The sequence below is a fragment of the Centruroides sculpturatus genome, unplaced genomic scaffold, assembly GCF_000671375.1.
Source record: "Centruroides sculpturatus isolate CEXI.00-Female unplaced genomic scaffold, Cexi_2.0 scaffold456, whole genome shotgun sequence".
NCBI lineage: Eukaryota > Metazoa > Arthropoda > Arachnida > Scorpiones > Buthidae > Centruroides > Centruroides sculpturatus.
Genome location: NW_019384609.1, coordinates 1 through 22607, shown reverse-complemented (window position 1 = coordinate 22607; position 22607 = coordinate 1). Strand labels below are relative to the sequence as shown.

General features: G+C 32.5%; 1 protein-coding gene across 3 annotated transcripts in view; it reads right to left on the bottom strand.

Annotated features, from left to right (window-relative positions):
* The window catches only part of LOC111625188 (probable ATP-dependent RNA helicase DDX46), a 31997-nt gene extending 9421 nt beyond the window's left edge, over window positions 1–22576 (bottom strand). The window contains exons 1-3 of one of the 3 annotated variants that reach the window (XM_023368256.1): window positions 22532–22576; window positions 21874–21903; window positions 2634–2798 (exon numbers count right to left, since the gene is read on the bottom strand). In XM_023368256.1, coding sequence (XP_023224024.1) covers window positions 2634–2798; window positions 21874–21890 — 182 coding nt within the window. In that variant the 5' untranslated portion in view covers window positions 21891–21903; window positions 22532–22576. Of the gene's footprint in view, window positions 1–2633; window positions 2799–21873; window positions 22473–22531 lie in introns of those variants that run through there. The other 2 variants (XM_023368255.1, XM_023368257.1) reach the window with 2 other exon arrangements.
* Between the last annotated feature and the right edge of the window lie 31 nt (window positions 22577–22607).

The following is a 22607-nucleotide window of genomic DNA, read 5'->3' as shown; positions in this document are numbered from 1 at the left end:
AGCTTAAAATTATCATTAAAATATGATAAATAAATATAAATTTATGATATGTTCTAAAAAACAGTTTATGAAAATGTGTTCATAAACTGTTTTCCATAAACAGGAACTATGAATGATGATGATAAATTATAATCCCTTAATTATTTTTATATGAGAACCTCAGACTTTTCAATAAGTTAAACATTTTGCAATTCAAATTACACCAATTATTACACATTATTCTAAAATACACTGACTATTATTTACATAAAAATACTTTACATTATCTCTTATAGCAATAAAGCATGACTAGTAACTCAAACTCATCAACATATTGATACTAAATCTGAATTACCCAAATTTTCATGCAAACAATTTAATACTCTTCAACATTAAATTTATTTTACAATATTCCTTATGTGTGTATATGAATGGCCATTTTGCATTAGAGTTTTTTTAAGAGTTCTGCACCCACAAACATAATCTGTATATAATTATTTAAATATTTATTCAAAATAGTTCACCTCTGCTGTTTTTTAAAAGTCCACAGTCATTTAAATATGTTCTCTTTCATAATCTAGCACTTTCAGACTCATTATCCACCCATCTTCAGGGTGATCATGCAATTTTATTTGATTTACTTTTGTTTGTCAGCAGTACAAGATTTTCAAAATATTGAAACTGCAGGTAAACAAAATAAAATAAAATCCACAAAATTCCTCCTAAAGATGGACAATTAATGAGTCTAAAAGTATTGGAGCATGGAAAAGAAGAGATTGACTGTGAGCTCCAAAAACAGCAAAGTTAATAATTAGTTTAAAATTAATCTGGAATGATCGAGTGATTTAGTATTTATTAAAACTAACTTGGACATGGTTTTATTTACTTATAATTAAATTTAAAATCCATTGGATCAACAAATGTTCAAATACAGATGAAAGCTATATACATAGTGAAACTTCTTTACACATCTGATAGTATCTGAACCAAGTGAAATAAATTACTTACAGTTCCATTGAGTTTCGGGTTTAACAAGAAGTACGAAAATTCTCATGCAAGTAATTTCAAATAAATATCTAAGCAATTTATTACTGATTAAGAAACATACATAGAAATACAAGGACTGTAACAAAAGTAATGCAGAAGTGGGCATAACTTTTTTATTTACTGATATAGGTTGTTCAAATTGCACATGTTGATAGAGTAATTCCTCCTCTACATAAAGGTACTACTGAACGTATTCTCCATTATAAATGATGCATTTGTGTCATCACTAAACTCAACCCTGGAATCCTCTTTAAAAAAAATTCAGGTGTGCTCTGTTGTACCCACTTCTTCATAGTCACTTTTACCTCATCTGTCATCAAATCATTATCCCCAAACATTGTCCTTCCTTGGACTGAACAGATAGAAGACAGAAGACACAAGATCTGGGATGTATGATGAATGGAGGACTACTGACCAGCCAACTTTGCTGATTACATGATTTGTTGTCACGGATATGTGTGTTGTACATTGTCGTGGTGAATATGGATCCTTTTCAGATTCTTGTTTGGTCTCTTTCTTCTTACAGTTTCTCTAAGCTTCTTGAGTATCTCAATGTACTGCTCCCTAGTCACAGTATGGCCACATTCCAGAAAATCAATGTGAATATTGACCTTGTTATCCCAATAAACAGTCATTATGAATTTCTGTACTCTATGAACATGTGCAATTTGAACAACTTATGCTAATTAATAAAAAAGTTCAACCCACTTTTGCATTACTTTCAGTACAGCCCTTGTAGAAATCTTGAAGTTGCAATACAAAATCTCATCCACATATTTTTCACATAGAAAAATTATAAGAAATGCTTATACTTTCCTTACTTACTCAATTTAATTAATCTTCTATGACATTTAACTTACATATAATATCAAAACAAAGGCTTAAATTAAATAATGAGTTAAATTAAAAGTAAATAAAATTCTTCTCTGTGTTGAAACTGCACCCTCCTTTATGTTAAATTTTGAGGCACCATGAAGTGTTGACACTAGACACTGGACTTTTTCACATTCACTTTATTTTCTTATGTACTTTACAGTCTTTAAAATAATTGTTCCAAATGTCAATATGCATTTTGAGCTGGTGCCCCTCATCTGTTGGCTGATACACATTCTCATCAGCCAACAGATGAGGGGTACCAGCCTGAAAACTGTATTGGCACTTGGAACAATTAGTTTAAAGACTGTAAAGTATACATAAGAAAATAAAGTGGATGTGAAAAAGTCCAGTGTCAACACTTCATAGTGTTTCAAAATGTAAATAAAATTATTTAACAAGCAGATCAAATTAATTATTGCAGTTTACACAAAAATTTTATTAAGAATAGTTTTGCCAAGGTAAAGGTTCTCTGATCAAGAATATTTTTTAAAGTGACAAATTATAATGAATTTTAGCAATACCTTTGAAAAGGATGAATTAAATATAATTCTAAAATCTAATAAACTGCATAATATGTGCAGAATAGTGATATGCTATCAAAGTCTATGATTAGTCTTATAAAAATACTGCAATATTTGGATTTATTTTTGGTGGTTTGAGTGTTTATGTTTTGTAAAGTTTATTTTGAAAGTGTTTTTATATCTTAAAGAACCATAAAACTTTCAACTTACCTTCGTCTGTCTCTAGAACGAGATCTTCGAAATCTCTCAGGAGTACGTCGATCCCGACTGTGTGATCTACGAAAACGATCCCTGCTGCGGGATCGACTCCTCCTCCTCCTGCCACGGTCGGGACTGCTGGAAGTGCTGCGAGATCTAGATCTAGATCTCCTCCGTCTATTAAAAACACAATCATTTATTAAAATGTCATAAGATAAATATAATGCATAAAATATTTAGTGTAACATGAAAATAAGCAAAAATTATCCTAAATATTTTTCTGCAATTTAAGGAACAGCAAATATTTGCCATATCATTACAGCAAGACTGACAAACAAACATATACTTTACGATACTCTAGTTTTCTTAAGATTTTTACTCTCTTCTATCTTATAGGCACTAAGCAGACCTTTCCTTCACATTCATCATAGTTTCAGCCATGCCCACAATATGTATAGACAGATCATGAGAGATTTGGTACAAAATTTCAAATTCAAATCTCCTGTGAACATATCAGGCTCCAATTCAGACATGAACTAAAAAAAAGTGACACACTAATACCCTTACTGTCTTGACAATCGGATCACTACGTCATTTCTTTTACTAGTACAATACTAATACTAATAGTTGAGATAAACAGAGGATTGCCAAACACATGTGTAGTGGGAAGTGACATATGATGTAAGATGAAAGAACGGAGAGGGGAAGGACAGTAAGAATTTATATTTTGTAGAAAGACTTCCATGCTGTGGGGAAAGAGTTAACATCACAAAAGGTAATGATTGTGTTATTGTGGGTGGCCTTGTATATTTCCACTTGCTCCCATCTAAGCAACCTTTCCTTAATCATCTGGAGCAAGTGGAAATATACAGGGCCACCCACAATAACATGACCATTAACTTTTATGCTGTTAACTCTTTCCCCACAGCATGGAAGTCTTTCTACAAAATATAAATTCTCAATGTCCTCCCCCTCCCCATTCTCTCGTCTTACGTAATGTCAGCAGTTATTTGCCTGATGATGCCCGCTCAACACAGGTGAAAGCATTCGCAATACTAATAGATCATCTTCCATATTTTGTTTATAAAAGAGCAATTTCTGTTAAAAGTTTTTGTTTTTGTCAATATAAAGTATTTGGATGTATGAGCAGAGTGGACAGAACAAACAGAACAACATCAGTATGTGTTCACTCGATCAAATTATAGTGGAAGGTCGAATAGAATTTAGAGCAAAAGAAAGAGTGAAAGTATTCAGACAAAGCACTTGTTTTCAATATGAATAACACCTCAAAAAATTAGTGGTAGTGAGTGGTCTATTATTAGAAGAGGATGCTGTAAATTATGTAATTCTTCATAATTTTGCACTATGAAATTAAGTTTTTTCTACTATGGTAAGAGGAATAAACACAAATAACAAGTGCTCCTCTCAAAAAAAAAAAAAAGTAAGTGATTTCTGTTAATGAGTGAAGTGCCAGGAGGTTTCAATCATTAATCATTAATCCATCTGTCCTTCTCAGACAAACTAGGACAGATGAAAATGTTGCCTCCTTCAAGATATAAGACCAATTTTCTTTCATGAAACCTGTCCTCTCTATCTGTCCTAGTTTGTGCATGTCCATAACTTACAATGCAGGCAATTTTTCTCCATCTGCTCCATCTGCCCTGTCTATCCATCCAAGTGTATGCTAAGCTATAACTAACATTTTTTGTGTGATTATTTGTGAAAAATATTTAAAAAACTTAAGTTGTATAGATGTACAATGTAAATTATGAATCAATACAAAAATACACAGTGTTAAAAAATAAAGCATTTAGCCTTTATATGATCTATAGCAGTGACATATAACTTCTACATCCCAAATCAGATAAAAGTTAACATAGAAACTAGCACTGCTATCTGAAGCCAAAAAAAGTATGCACTGCCATAAGGCAAAAAGTGCATTTGCTGTGGACAGATTGTTGTGTGCTGACTTATGGTAGCTATTTCTGGCACAATTGCTATTTATTTAGACTTGAGTGTGTGAAAATTGTCTCAGGAGCATAACAAGAATGCCACCAAGTTGCTGTGCAATTAATTGTATGACAGGTTATAAAAAAAAATCTGGTATCACAAGTTAGATATAGGCCTAGGTTCTCTGATACTAAAATGTTGGTTGGCAGTCGAAATCTTGTAACTCCTCCTGAAGAAATATTTCTGAAGAAACATTAAACTTCCTTCAGAATTCTGTTATTACCATAAGTTGATTATTATTTTTTATTTACATATTGAACTAGGCTTGACTCGGGACCAGTGAGAGTTTTACAGATCGTGGGAAATTTGTTTTGTTATCCACTAATACTGTGATTCAAATTTGAGCAAATATTGGAGTTAGAAGGTTTTGACCACCAACTGATTATATAGTATCCTTTTTGTATTAAAATGATCACATGATCGAATTTTGTCGACAGGTTTCCTAAAATCAAGCAATACTTCAGTTGATGGTTTACAGCAATACAAATGGAATCCAAGCAATAGTAGTGGTTCTTTGCAGTCAGCACTTTGAACCTAACTGTTTCTACACACAAAACGGATACAACTATTTGCGTGAAACATTGGGTTCCTACAAAGTTTGATTTTCTCCAGCATCTACAGAGACAGCCAGTAGTGCCATGAAGACCACTAGGGTGAACATCTTTGACTAACATAGATGATGAGACCCAACAAATTGATGATACCTACAATGAACGAAGTATGCAGCAGCAAAATAAAGCTCAAATGCCTGACTCACCACATCAGATAATCAGACTCATCATGATGTTTCTATACAAAAAATTACACCAAACTTGTTCATATTAAAGATCATAAATTGTTATTTAATTTGAGTTAAGCACCTTTTAACACAGATTTGTGAATGTCATTTATATTAGGCAAATTAAACTTCTTCTAAACTTCTAAAATTTAAACTTCTTCTAACCGACGCTTCATAGTGTACGCGAGGAAGGCCTATTAAGAAGGCCGAAAACATTTGTACTCCTGTTAATACGGCTAGAAATTAGTGAGAAAGGTTTTGTGCTGATAATATTAGGCAAATGTCGATTAACATGGTTTTTATTAATTACTTTGATTTAAAATCAATTGAGCCGCCTACTGAAGTGGTACAATGGGTGATCAAACTGTGAACAAATCAGACAATGAATACTTTCATGAAAGATTTTTATGTTCAGAGAACAAACACATGTTCAGATAATGAACACCTCACTGAACAAACACAAGAAGCAATGCTGTGTTTAGATTTGTAAAACTATATTTTACTGGAATCTATGAATGGTTTATGGAACGAGACTTTCACAGTTGTATACATAACCTTTTTTGCACTAGTTGATTTGTGTTCTCTGAATTTTTGTGTGCTTTTCTGAACTTTTTATTTTAAAAAACTAATAATATTATGATGCCCAAAAAGTGTGTTCACTATAGAAACTAAACAAGAGATAATAGCCAAGATAGAGAGTGGGTAGAAGATGACTTATGTTGCTAGGCAGAATGGCTTCAACAGATCTACAGTAGATACAATCTTAGCTCTGAAAGATATAATCAAAAAGACTCAAGCAGATAAAGGAGTAACAAAAATCGCATTTGAGAAACAAAGGTGTGCCATCCATGAAAAAATGGAAAGACTGCTTTTAGTTTATTACGTGAAATAGACATAGTAAAAGTATATAATTATTTATTTACTTTTTGGGGTCTCCAGAACGAATTAATTAAATTCCCATAAAAATCTATGGAAAATTGATAATCGGTTAATGAACAATTTGGGTAGCAAACAATGTCTTTGAACGAATTATGTTTGTTAACCAATCACCCACATGCACATTAAAATCTAATTTGAATAACATCATCATTGACGATTCATGTTGTAATGTCTAATGAAATGAGGCAATCTTGGCACCACTAAGTTCTGAATTGGTAGTCCCATTGTTGATTGATTGGCCTGTCAACTTTCTTTAATACAGGAAGTATAAGGAGTTGACATCTGTCTCTCTCTAATCTATGACCAGCTCTTGCCAGATAGCTTGTTCAGCAATCCAGTTACTGTATGGCAACTGAAGCAAATATGACATTCAAAATCTTGTTTGTAAACCAAAATGTTTGAAAAGAGAGATGTTCAAAGCCAGAGTTTTGACTGTAATTTATATTTTTTTAACTCTACATAAATAACAACCAAATCTATTTCTTCAATATCCTTAATATATGTAGTTCTCTGCCACCAACATGCAGAGAACCAACTATGTGTTTATATAAGTACAGTAATACTCCTTTCATGCTGTAATTTTTAAGTTGGCTTAAGGTATGCAATGTGAATGAAACTAACTTAACATTAAACTAGTTTAACTACCAATAACTAGCTCAATTTAAATCACTTTCTCAAACAAGTTTAAGTCTCTTCAAGCTTTCCTCGAGATCCACCACAAGTTCATAAACAAAAGTGGCAGAAGCAATGTCGAAATGTGCAATATTTTTCTTTATTGATAAGTATATGCTGCTTTAATTTAAATATTTTGAATAACAGAAGCATACATTTCAGAACATCCATTCTTTTCATACTTGAAATAACAAAATTAATGTCATATTGCCAACAAAAACAATAAAAAATAAATATTGGATAAATATCTATCTGAAATAATTATTTTAAATCGACATTTTAATCTGAAATTATGCAAAAGAAATTAGTTTGCAATGGTTTATCGAAAATAAACAAAGTTTTAATTTTATTTAAAATGTAGCATAATGTACAAATGCTAGAGGGTGACATGAAATAAGTCACTTAACATTTCTCTATATATATTATTGTTTATTACAGTCTCACAATAGGTCTTAGAATGTAATAAAGAAGTATACAATCTAAATCAAAATAAATAAACAAACATTTTTTTTAAAAATACACTTGAATTTGAAAAAAAAACTGTTAATTTAATTCTGTATAAAATGCATTTTAAAATTAACAACAAGGTGTTTTCATATATGACATATAAACAGGAAATTTTATCTGTTAAATCAAGGCTTTACTGTAATGTATATATACTCTATATTTAGCTTAAAATCATTGTGATACTTTTTCCATTCCGAAAAAACAAAATAAAACAGATGGCACTGGGAATCGATAAACAGATATCAAATTTTTGTTATGAATAGTCTATATTGGGAATGAGTGGACCAAGTCCACAGGGAAAGTAATCAAAGGGAGCAGGAGATTGGACAAGAACCCCCTAGAACTTCTATATGTTTGCAGTGTTTAGATAAAAACTAATAGCAGTAATTTAAAACACTGTCATCATCATAAATAAAATACAGAATTAAGTTTAACACAATCCTATATTACTCATATAAAATTTAAAGTGTAAACTACAGTAATACCTCGACTTACGCTACCCCGACTTACGCGAACCCGGTGTTACGTGATTTTCAAATCTCGTCGATTCGTCTTTTGATTTGAGCGCCACGCAACTCTCGATTACTCAATCCCCCACACTATTGTTTAGCTTATGTACTCGGACGTGTTGCGCGGAATTGACACATAGCTACAATTTATTTTGTGTTATTTATTTCTGTGTTTGTTATATCTACAGATACTTGAGAGACTCTATGTGATGATTTCTTGTAACCGTGAACGAATCAAAACACGAGATAAGATTAACGAGAACATTTATTAGCTTACATACATCCAACTTGGATTTTACACAAATTGGGAAATTATACCCCGATTTACGCGAATTCGACTTACGCGGTTAGTGCTCGGTCCCACCTATCGCGTAAGTTCGGGGTAGCACTGTATATTGTTCACTTTAAAGCTGCACTTTATTTTATTTTATCATTTGCAATTGTGTGGTATTTGCTTGTGTATTTTAATCTTGTTTTTTGAATGTAAGTTGGTATCTTTATATTTTCCTTTTTTCACTTTTCACCATCTGCTTTTCATACATCATAATCCTTTAAAATGATGAATGAACTATTTGAAAGTTTGAACTCTTCAACAGTTTGTTTCCTCATTTCAAATATCTTTAAATTTTGGAAGTAATTTTATTCTATGGAATGACTGATGTTCAAAAATATTAATGGTTTGTGAATCTTATATGCAATGTTGACTGAAGATGGTCTCAGAGAAGCCAAAAATATTAGTGTTTCTCAACTTTCATTGCTGAAGCAATGAGGTTAGTGTGATCTATTTACAAGACTGGATGATTTTTTACAAAATTTTTTATACAGTTATCATCCATGGCTTGAATGTTTTCCATTTTATATCTGTACAATATGAGATAATTAAGTTGAATGCAGAACACATGACACAATTCTTAACCAATGGAATAATGCTGAATTTGATCACAAACCAAACATTCCATTTGACTGTTGAAAGATGTAGTGTCAAGCTAATGGTACTTAGTAACAGAACTGGAGAGTCAGTTGGTGAAAGCAGTTTAACTCTGTCTTTGAAAATTTCTTCTTTCTCTGTACTTGGAAATGAACTTGTTTTCATTCCACAGACTATGAGGGAAATTCATGTAGCAAAAACAGTCAAACAACTTTTCCTTTAGCTGATTTTGTTTCAATTAAGCTCTGTATTAAGCTGATTTTGGTTAATGTCATTTTTAGAGTTAAGGAGTAAATGTTGGCATTAAAGTTTGCCAACTCTGACTCTGTATTTCTTAATTACACTCAATCCAAAATCTACATGCAGAAGAGCAGAAAGGAACAACCCTCTATCACAATGAATCATCCAAATGCCTCTGAGACATGTTTGATAAGCTACTGATGTATCAGGAAAACTTCCTCACTGTTAGTGGTCCTAACAGACAACTATTCATCATAAGTGATTTTTCTGTATATATAGCACATTATATTCTGTCACACAGATGCATTATTGTGTCCGATTTGCACAACTTGTATGATAGGATGACACTTTGCTGTATTTCTTAAATTATATAATTTGATAAACTAAGAACTTATCATACAGAATTTTAAAGAGATGGACAAATTAAGTTTTTTAATTAGTCATTATGGAGAATGCATTTTGGGTCCTAGACCCCTCTTCGGCTGCATTGGTTCTGAGCAAAGTCAAAAGAAACAAACATTTAAAAAGATATTTATGTTTTCCTTTTGACAATGTTCAGAACCTGGATTATCTTATGGAATAGTCACTTTTTGACTTGCATACTCCCTTAGCAGTCCATTTTCCTAAGTTTAATTTTTTTTAAATTGAAAAGTGTTGAAGGAAAGACACAGATAAATATAATAAAAAATATAATTATATTTTTATTTAAAACAAAGCTTATAGTACCATGAAGTCGCCAAAAGCCTCAATGCAAAATCTGAATATTCTTACAGTAGGTCTAAGTCCATCATTATTAATTTTTATTTATTTCCATAGCCCTAAATCATTAAGCATGTACCTGCAGTTAGAAATTGCTGTTATAAAATATAATGTAGGAAAAGTATGGCAATCAGTCAAATTTTGACATCCAGGTTTTTTGCATTTTTCAACATTTTAACACTTCATGAGCCTAAAAATGTAAAAATTCCTTTACAAAATTCTATGTACATATGACTATATGAATCTAAAATTTTGAAACTCAGTAATGTTATTTCTATATATTATAATTTGTAACATGTAAATTTTTGTAATTTTTTTTTGTCTTTTGAATACTACAAACTATAAACTATAGCTACAATCTTATACATATCATAAACCATCAGTGCGTCAGCCTAATGAATTATATGTCAGCAATGAAATGGTGGATACATTAGAGTATATAAACACTAAGGAGTCACTATCAGTATCAGCAAGTTGAAAATACCACTTCTGGGGTCAAGGTCAGAAAAAAAAAGCCAGACTCCCAAACCCTGCTTAGAAGAATGTGACTGTTGGACACTATAAATGCTGTAATGGTATAAAACATTGTCAATGGACATGGGAAGAATAGAATACTGTGCACTATAAACACGCCTTTAGAGTTAGAATTTAATCAATAAGCATTTGTGTATTTAAAATAACACAATTCATAACTGATTAACTTCTGAGTCTAACTCAATTCTTTGTTATAAATACAGACGATCCGTACAATCATTTTGACTCATGTTTGAGGGAAAAAGCACAATTCCTTAATCCTTAAAATGTTACTGCTAATATCTTCATAAGCTTAATTAAACAATTAATTTCATGTTTTAGTCCATAACAACCTTCAATGATTTTAATAAGCATCATATATACATTTTTTAATGCAGATAACAGAAGTAATGGCTTTTTCTTTTGCAATTTGACTTTGAATTGAAGACAGCACAACATAGATTAAAGTACATATACTGTGATTCTACAATACCATAATACAAGTATCCCTTTAATTAATGTAGTTAATTAATCCCTCGATGCTACTGCATGTATCAAAATTGTATTAATCAAATACAGTATCTATATTAAGTAAAGACAGCTAGTAAAGCCATGTTAATTAAAACTTCTGCTGCATATATAAAGGGATTGCCACAATTAATTTCGCATGTTAATCAAATCCCACATTAAGCAAGAGAATAGCCAAAATCTAATATAAATCATCAAACTGGTTACTAGAAACTGATGACAAGCATAAAGCTTAAAATGCATCTTGCATGTAAATGGACAACTCAAATTTGATTATTGGCCAATGAAAGCAATGTATGAAAAAATCATACATTGCTTAATTTTTAACTTGAAGGCAACATAAGAAATAATAGTATTTATTAGTGTTGTAACGAATAGTATATTCAGCCTCAGGCCAAATACCGAATATTCGGCCAGGAGCGTGGCCGAATAGCCGAATATTCGGCCAAACTATTCGGCTCAATTATCGCACGTACGAAAATTGGCGCGCAAACCGCATTATGGCAAGGACCCCCGCTCTCTATTGGCCCGCTGTCACTACGCTTCGCCAATCGCGTTAATTCTTGACAGTTGAAGCGGACAGACATGAGTGTCATGGCAGTATGTGATAAGTGANACTCAAATTTGATTATTGGACAATGAAAACAGGATTTTAAAAAAATCTTACATTGCTTAATTTTTAACTTGAAGGCAACATAAGAAATAATAGTATTTACACATGCATGTAAGCAGTTGCACTTCCTATTTCCAAAAGAGCATTGTAATGGTAGTAGAGTGTATTTATATCACATAGCATATCTTTAACTATAAAAAAAAAAAGTAAAGTTTTTGAATCTGTTATTATTTTTTTATCTGTGCATTTTAATTACATAAGACTATTATATCTGTACTGTATAGATTTTGCAAGTATGTTGTATTAGTCATCCTTACATTACTCAGACCGAACAGACTGTTTAAACTTATTTGAAATTATTTAATTTAAAGTATAAGTATGTATTATTAAATTTAATAGAACATGTGTAATGAAAATTTAGAGTAAATTTGTAATGATGATTAACTCTTCTGTATTTTGTAGCAAAAGTAATTTTTAGTTAACTTGTTCAAATATACAGTAGAGCATTGATTATCCAAATACCGATCAACTGAAACATTGATTAACAGAAAGCATTTCAGTTAATCTCAACACTGGAGAATACTAACAAAAACTCTTCCTAACCTGTTACTGGTGCATTCTCCTTCTTCTATAAAATTGTAACCAACAAAAAATAGCTCTTTACTAATGTTTTCGAACTCCAACGATGGTTCTTCTTCAGATATTTTTGAATCTCTGATGGAAATGCAGCTTGTAAAACATCAAATTCGAAAATATGTATGTTCGAATGCACACTTCTTGTTTATATCTTTGTCATGTGCAGTCAATTCCGAATACACCAAAGTTGTTTGCCTTCACGAAAATCCACAAAGTAGGGCAGCAACTTTGTCCTGTTATAGATAAGGCCAGAGTGCCGACACACAAACTGGAGAAGTTCGCCCACAAGCTTATCATGCCCTACTTGAAAGATTATCCATACATGCTGAGTGACCCTGTGGACCTACTAGACACCATCAGGCAGATCACCATACCACCTAGGTTTCTCACAGTATTGGATTTCAAATCGCTTTTCCCATCAATCCTACTCCCACCTGCCTTTTATGCCATCAGAGATTTACTACTCTGCATCCTCAACGATAATACATTACACCAGAAAATTCTTGAGATGGCAGATCTTTTGTGTTACAATTCTTTTTTCCAGTTCAAGGGTAATGTATACATGCAAGGAAGAGGAGTCCCTATGTGTAGTCCAGTCTCTGGGGATTTGTGCGAGATGGTGATTAGACAACTTGTAGCTAAGGTCCTCCCACACCACCTGCACAACATCATTTTATATAAGAGATATGGAGATGATATCATCATATTGTGGAAATAAATACCGGACATCAAGGCTTTTGTCGACACAATGAATGATAACACACATGGATTAATCATAGAAATAGAACAAGTGCACCAGACAATGTACACTTCCTAGATATTGACATCAAGGTAGATGAGTCCGTAATCTGCACTGCAGTGTATTGAAAGTTAGAAACAAAGGGCATATATATACCAGTAGGGTCATGTGATCCACCAAAATATAAGGTTGCACCATTTAAAGTCCTAATTAAGAGAGCACACACGCACTCTTCTACTGAGCGAGCCCTACAGTCGAAGCTAAGGCTTACACATCAAATAGCTTGTGAGCAAGGATACAGCAAGCTCATATGCAAGTTAATACATGGATACCAAAACCCAGTTCAAGACCTANGAGCTAAGGCTTACACATCAAATAGCTTGTGAGCAAGGATACAGCAAGCTCATATGCAAGTTAATACATGGATACCAAAACCCAGTTCAAGACCTACCACAAAGAGTGGAACAATAAGATATGGATAAGATCATTCCAGTCACTTATAATCCGTATATTAAAAGGCTGTATGGCGAGATAGCTAAAAAGAACCACATACGTATCACCTACAGAAAATGTGCTTCAATATTTAACATCCTAACCAATGGAAAAGATCAACCAGATAAGGATAAGCTGTCAGGGGTCTACAGCATACCGATTATAGATCGCAGAAGAGATAGAAACCTTGTGTATGTGGGCTCTACCAAATGATCCTTAGAGATTAGACTGAAAGAACACGCTGCAGATATTCAGAAGCAAAGGAACATGATAGCTCTGGCAATTTATGTGTCTGATCCAAATATAGCCACCAAATTTAAGAAAGCCAGAGTTATCCATACCACACACCACATACACCATATCAAGTGGCTAGAAACAGCCAGCATATACTTAGCTAACCTTAGGAATAATCAATGCATCAATCATAAAGAATAGTAGTAATTCAAACACAAATAATTATCGTATTTATCTTCAGGCACTTGGCAATACTTATCATCAAGTTTTATTCAGTTGATACGTGTTGTTATTACACACGTTTCGGGCATTTATTGCCCCTCTTCAGCCAACTAAAAACAAAAGTTCAACACTATAAAATTACAACAAACATATTAGGTATTGTTTTTCTAAAAGCATACCTTTTTAATTACAGGTTATCAAGATATTAAAAACCACAGGTTTCATCGCTTATGTTTACTGGTTGTTACAAAAATTTCTTGGCGCTTAACACACTTTAATCTAAGAAAACATACGGTTTATGTTATCTAAAATATTTTAAAACCTTATTTTTTATGTGGATTTTACATGACAAATTTACAATGAAGTACGTACCTAATTATTTGTTTTTCGCNTTGTTGTTATTTAATATTTACAGATATATATCACAATATTTGATGTCTTTTGTTGCACCTGACTAACATTTATCACAATAATCTATATCATAATAGAATTATTGTTATTATCAGGACATTTTATCTTTGGTTTAATATAATCAAAAATAAATTGAAATACAGTAAAGCTGGTCAACCGAAGCGTCAGTCAACTGAACTCGTTCCAGTTGGCAAATTTAAATTTTTGCTAGTGCTGTGGCACTGCAACCTTTGGCTATGACTTGGGCTACTCCGATATTTTTTTGGTGTGTGTTTTAGCTGGCAACACTGACACTTTTGTGTGGTGTTTTTTTGAGTACTGTGTGTCGTGCTGAAGCAAATGTTTTTGATATTAGATTAACTTCTAAAGTATAATTTTTATTTGTTTTTATATTTTTCAATATATTTATTTTGTTTGTACAAAATAAAGAAATAATTTTTAATGATACAATAGCCATGATTATTATTTTAAAAATTTTCGTTAGGCTAAACATCGACAAAAATTCAATGCAAAGCGACACGCAATGGAGAAAAATTTTAATACTAAATAGGTTAATATATTTTTTCGTACGTAATCAGTTATCTGAAAAATAAGTTATCCGAACACCCCCATTGCATCGCTAAAAATTATTTCTTTATTTTGTACAAACAAAATATATTGAAAAAAAATATATTTTGGAAGTTAATCTAATATTAAAAATGTTTGAAATGCAGAAACATGTTACATAACGTAGGCCTACAGTTTAAGAAAAAAAGTCCAAAATTGTCTTTTGCTTCACAGCTTGGTGTCGCTTTTTTGCCGCTAAATCACACACACATCTTAAAGATAGCAATTGGATAGTATCACATTCTTCTTGCTGTTCTAACCACTTCAGAGCCATCTCAAGGCAATGAAAAGCTTCCTCACTGGATGGTCCTTTTTCAGCATAGTCAGCGTCATTTACGCTCTTCCTCATCATCGTAGGGGTCTTGGTTTTCGATGACACTGGCAACAATTTCATCGTCCGACAATATTTGATAGACAGGGTCATTGACACCACTCTTGAGTCAGTCTTATATTTTCCTTATCACATTCTTCAAATCCAGAGCAATCTTTAATGAGATCAAACAGTTGTGATTCAAATTGGCTCTTTTTTGGCTCTTCAGGTGCAGTGATAAGACTCATCTGATGGTAGGAGCTTATTCCAAGCTGTTGCTAGTGTACTGTACTGTTCTTAACAGTAGCCCAAGCTTCTGCTGCAATGGACATAGCATCCTTTAAGTTAATTTCAGCATACACTTGCTGAATTGTTTTTTCATGTTCTTCCCCAATTATTACCATATGCAGCAATGCCTTCCTGTAATATCATTTGAAGCTTTCAATGACCCCTTGGTCCATCAGTTGGAGGATTGAAGTAACATTGGGAGGCAAGTAAACAACTTTAAACTTTCCGTTTTCTCTTTCCAGTGAAATGTTTGAGGGATGACTTGGGACATTATCAATCAACAACAAAACATTTCCAGAATTTCCAGTTTTAAGCTGATGCTTTTTGACTTTAGGGTTAAATACATTCTATAAAAATGGTTGTATCCATCCATGAATTCTTTTGATTTTTGTAGGTCACCGGCAATTCTTTTATTCCTTTAAAGCACCGTGGATTTTTGGATTTTCCTACGATTAGCAAAGGTAGCCTGTGTGTTCCGGTAACATTTCCACATACCATAACAGTGATGCGTAATTTGCTTACCTTAAAATCAGGTGCTGACATTTTATTCTTAGAAACTAGGGTTTTTGTTGGCATTTTTTTCCAATACAAACCAGTTTCATCTGCATTGTAAACATTGGTCTTTTGTAGTAGTCCTTATCAATCATGTTCTCAAAAGCCTCAAACTTTCAGCTGATTTAGTATCAGTCGACAGTTTTTCACCCTGAATGTCCAATTCCCTAATTCCATGTCTAGATTTGAAATGCTTAAAGCAGCCGGAAGCTGCTTTAAAATCAGCATTATCCCCTAGTTTCTTGTTCATTTCAAAAGCTTTTTTGCAAATCAAAGGCCCACTTATTGGTTATCCTTGGTTATGTACCTGCATGAACCATGTGTAAACTGCAATGTCCAAATCCTGGTTTTCTGCCATTCTCATCATTTTTCTGTGCAAGCTTCCGTCTTCACTGTCAAGTACACTTGCAAATATTTTAATGGCATCACTGATCTTTTTAATGTCTGATATTGTGGCATTTTCAACTCCATATTTCTGAGCTAAGCTTGATCCACTAGCACCACACTTCAACTGATCTATTATTTTAAGTTTATTGGAAACACTGAAAACAACACATTTATGTTTAGTGGCCATTGCAAACATTACAACAACTACAGAGCAATCTGTTACAAGTAAAAAATTCACGGATCCAAAATTAATGTCCCTGATGAAAACTGATTTTGATTAAGCATAACACATGTCAGGACAGAGTGTCCTCAGAAAAACACTACACAAAAATGCCAGTTAAAACACATACACAAATAAAAAAAAAATATTGGAGTAGACCAAGATTGCAGCGTCACAGTACTAGCAAAAATTTAAATTTGCCAACTGGAATGCTTTTGGATAACAGTTTTGGATAACTGGCTTCCGGATAAATGGATAAATGACGCTCTATATATATATATATTTATTTATGACCCTTCTGCTGCTCTGTGAGGACTAAGAAGGCCAAAGTTAAATGTGACTATTAGGTTTTATTACTATCATTGTATTTTACACTTTTGACCTACAAGGGAGAGGGTTTAGTAAGGTAAGTTTGTTGTGTCTGTAGTTTCATTTTATTCATTCTGAACTTCCATTTCTTGTGCTTTATCAGTGGAATAAGTGAAATTCTTTGGAATATTATCTGTGGTTTTTCATATTGTGAAAGTACCAAAATTAATTGTATATTATTTGATGATAAAGTGGGGACAGAGCGTTAACATGTATTATTTAATTAAAATTTTTGAATAAATACACAAATAACATAATGTTTGAATTATAAGGGTTCTGTAACATAATTCTGTTGAACAATACCTATGTAGGTTCATTTTATTCATTCTATAGTTCCTTTCTTGTTTTAACTTGATTCTTTCATATTATGAAAGTACCAAAATTAACTGTATATTATTTAATGATAGAGTGGGGCAGAGCATAAACACCTCATTATTTTAACAGACTATTGACACTAATGATTCATAAAAAAATTAAAAACAAAGTTCCAGGACTAACTTGATNTGAAGAGGGGCAATAAATGCCCGAAACGTGTGTAATAACAACACGTATCAACTGAATAAAACTTGATGATAAGTATTGCCAAGTGCCTGAAGATAAATACGATAATTATTTGTGTTTGAATTACTACTAATAACTACAAGCACGGTTTCAAAAGTACCACATAAAGAAGAGATTACGCTATCAGTAGCGTGGCAGGCGCTTATGAACAGTAATTTATGATAGCTGTATTGGAATTGACTGCACATGACAAACAAAGACGTAAACGGGAAGCGTGCATTCAAATGTACATATTTTTGAATTTGATGTTTTATGAGCTGCATTTCCATCAGAGATTCAAAAATACCTGAAGAAGAACCGTCATTCAGGTTCGAAAACATTAGTAAAGAGCTATTTTTTATTGGTTATGATTTTATAGAAGAAGGAGAATGCACCAGTAACAGGAAAGGACAGGCACGGCCAGCATACGGCCCACGATTAATCTTTTAATATTAGCTACTCAAGTCAAAATATATCAATGAAAAATTCTAACGCCTAAAAAAAAAAAAAAAGGGTCAACAACTCGCTGTCTGGTTATAGTTAACAAAGCACAATAATGTGAAAAATGTATCTGTAATCTCTATGTACAATTTAGTCTTACCAGCTGACACTACAATGAGATCTCGCATCACCTCAAAATTTTCAGGCTCTGGTTCGGCCCATAAAAAAAGATTTTTTTCAATTTGGCCCAGGGGCAAAAACTGTTGGCCACCCCTGGGTTAGGAAAAGTTTTTGTCAACGGATAAATTATGAAATTACTTGTGTAGCAGCCTTAAAACTTTCCTAGAAAATTACTCTTTAAAAAGGAGAAAATATTTAGAACAAGAAATATTAAATTTTATTATTGTATATGTTTTTCTCTAATGAATCCTATTCTTCATTTTAGTCTTGTATTATTTAATTAAAATTTTTGAATAAATACACAAATAACATAATGTTTGAATTATAAGGGTTCTGTAACATAATTCTGTTGAACAATACCTATGTAGGTTCATTTTATTCATTCTATAGTTCCTTTCTTGTTTTAACTTGATTCTTTCATATTATGAAAGTACCAAAATTAACTGTATATTATTTAATGATAGAGTGGGGCAGAGCATAAACACCTCATTATTTTAACAGACTATTGACACTAATGATTCATAAAAAAATTAAAAACAAAGTTCCAGGACTAACTTGATACCAATTCCCTTTGTCTATGACCAATTGAACTTTGCATCTGTGCTATAACAGTGCTGGTCCATTTTATAATTATTTTTATTTAATTTCACAAAAATACTAGCCCAGGAACACAAAAAGTTTTAGAAGCAATGCTCTAACACACATTAAATCTATTGTTACATCAATAAAACATTTTATTATTTCCAAATGAAAAAGTCTTATATATATTATTATGTTACTTTAGTTCAAATTTTAAAATAAAACAATTTGTTACATAAAACACACACATTTGTAAATTTAGAGAACAAATCTATATTTATTTATTTAGGATTATAAGTATTTAATCTGAATTTTAAAGTAATTTGACAATTTATTTCTTGTTTTTTATGGAATTAACCCTTAACTGGTTTCGTAAATTTTACAATCATAACTGGTATCATGGGGGCTGCGCAGCCCCCAAGCAAAATTTGCCTTTAGAGAGCAAGTTTAACAATGTGACAGTTTAAAAGAGCATAAATGCTAAATGGAACCCTTCTTTAGTATAATCAACTTTTATTTATTTATATAATTTTCTTTACTTAATTATTACAAGAAATCACAAAATTGTTACAACTTTTGGTGTATGCTTTTTTTAACAATACAAAAATCTACCCTATTGTAAGTTTTTACCAAAGATATTTTGTTTTCTTATTCTTAAGAAACTAATCTTATAAAAAAGTATCTCTTATAGCCTCTAACTATCATTTGTTAAAAAACCACAGATAATATAATCACTTCTATTTTTAACACTCAGGATCATTTTAACGCAATTACGTAGTTCAGTCTTGACAGTTATCACATAGTATTTTTGTAGTACTATGCACTTTGCAAATAAATTTCAAACAACTGTTGCACTTAGTAGCATATTTACCATCTTTTTTTCCAGCACAAAATGACAACATACTCTTTTCAGGAGATTTCGGCTTGATCTAGCAATTTGTATAATATTATCTTCTATTAGCAGTTCAAATGATTCTTTGGTAGTCATTTTGAATTTTTGATGAAAGATTGAGATATCTTTGCTAAATAATTGTAAAAATAAAAAAAATATAAAAACACATTTCCACAAAAAACCAACGTAACTGGTATCGTGGGGGCTGCGCGGCCCCCAGAAGGTACGTAGCTCCATCCTTGTAAGTGCTACAGGGCCGAACATTTGGCACTAGCTAAGAGTCACGACGTAATGAGATTACATAAAATGGCAGCTGCGCACGATATTTAGATTTTTAGAAAATTGTAAAAATATGACACGTGGGGGCCGCGCGGCCCCCATAAAACCAGTTAAGGGTTAATATTGAAAAATAAAACACCATTACTATATCTTAAGTCAATGAGTTCCGTTATAGAATGCTATGGTATGACTGAAAACATAACAAATACAATGTTTATCAAGCTGCAGTCTGTAGTCTGTTCAGAGCCTAAAAAATACCCAGGAAATAAGTCAGAGATGTCACATGGATGAGGTGAGTGACATTTTGAGGTAGTCACACGACCTACTGACTTCAAAGTGAGGTCATGTGACACGTTTTGTACGCATCTGCCATCCAATGTGATACTCCACAACGAAAATGAGCTAAAGAAATGGCACCCAAACAGTGCAGTGTCTATAAGTAGTCCTATCAGTTTTTGTTTATAGCATTTTTTATATGGGTTGGCACCAAATAATTCTTATGTGTTTTGCAAATTAATATCATGTATTTCTCTTTTAAAAACAAAATTTAGAGAGAAAGCAATGCTATACTACTTCTATAATAGTATAGTAAATTGCAAATTTCACATTGATTTATGTCCTTTGTTACTCAGAAATAAAAAAAAAATTTTATTTTTTCTACCTGCCGCCAGACTTATCTTTTACAACTAAAACGGCAGTTCTCAGAAAAAAGATGGATACCCAGCACTGGAGACAGTACAAATGGAAGTGGTTGGGACTTTATCGGAGCTGTAGACCATAAATACAGAAGTAAAAAGTCAAAACAACTGATGGTATACACATAACACGAGACATGGCCACCAAAATCAGCCTTATTAAACACACATTCATTGTTTTGAGAAATAATTCCAGAAATTTTTACTCAAATTTTTCCCCATTTTTGAGCATTTTCAAGATACAGAGATAAGATTCGAGCTCTGAATAAGAGATTTTGTACCTCCAAAGAATCGTAAACCACTATATGTGACTCTGTGAAATATAGCTTCCCTCCCTCAAAATCAACCTATCCGGTATTGCTCAATACAATGATTGAAACATTTGGGATCTTATTGGAGCTGTAGAGCATACCTATATGAGCAAAAAAGTGAAAGAAACCATACCTGTACAGTACATAAAACCCTTTGCAAGATATTCGCCTCTAAAAAAAGGTCAGTTTTTAAAATGTATCAGTATACTGCCTATTCTCCATTCTCCGCATTGTCGTGCACTTCAGTGCTCTCTATCACTCACACCTCAGCGCCCAGATGGGGGCAAACCTCGCACCCCATAAAACTATATAACATCAAGTACTCCAAGAACAGTCAAGTATGCTACTGTTCATCGGCAAAGTCATCAGGGCTAAATAGTTAAACACGATAGTCTTAGCGAAGCAACATAACTCACAATCTTGCACAACCCAATTTCGGGGGGCTTTATCTGGAGAAGGGTTGCCGGTAGAGGTACGGTTCCTTTGACATTTTTGTTCGTATAGATATGTTCTACAGCTCTGACAAGATCCCAAATGTCTCATTCATAGCAGCATTTGTGCCATAGAGAATCCCATCAGAATTGTCAAAACAATCACATTTGGCTGTCAGCATGTTTTGCCTTATGAAACCAGCTTTTTACAATATTACAGGTTGAATGCTTTGTATACTGTTGATTTGATTCTTAAAACATGCTTGATGCTTTAAGATTCAAAATTTTCCATCACAATATTATTTTTCAAAAGATATTGACGAATGATTTAGCGAGTTTTATAATATAAAATCAATTTAAAACAACGTGTTTTATATAATATACGTTCATTCTTTGTTTTAGATAGTGATAAACATAAGAGAAAATATATAAGAATACTAACCGAGAATCTCTTGCCATGGACGTTGATCCCCTTAAAAACACTCAAATAATTACAATGTAATAGTTAAATATCTAAAATGACAAGAAATTTGAATTTTTTCTTTGAAAAATTAAAGACGTTACTATCAAGTCTTATCCCTTATGGCTGCCATTTTTAATTCAGCACAGAGACATCTAGAATTCTGCCAGTCATATCAAACAACCGCTCTGGAGGGAAAAGGTCCCACAAATTCAATTAAAAGGAAAGATCATGTTTCGGATTATCAACCGTATGTGACAACCTAATGGCCCGTCATTTCATTTCCAATATTTTTTAATAATAACAAACTTCTAGTTAATACTCAAAATTATTTTCGGAAATATCACCAACTCTTATAATTGATTTCCTCTCAGCTCCTAGGCTAATCTGAAATTTTAGGAAATGGAGAGGATGGACGTCAAGAGAAAAAGATACCTCTTCAATTTGTAAAATTTATTTCGCAAAGTTTTCAAAAATCTATAAGTATCGATACTATGATAAGCTATAAGAATATACTATCTCTATAGAAGATCGGATGACGGAAATTATGAAAAAATTTAACTACACCAGCACAAACTGAACTATCTCCCAAGTACTATCTGAAAAAATTCTAACTGGGTATAGAAAGCTCAGAACTTACCTGTTTCATTTGTTCTATTCTATTGCACACATTATAACAAACGTAATCGAAACGGAGGAAAACTGATCTTCTCTGC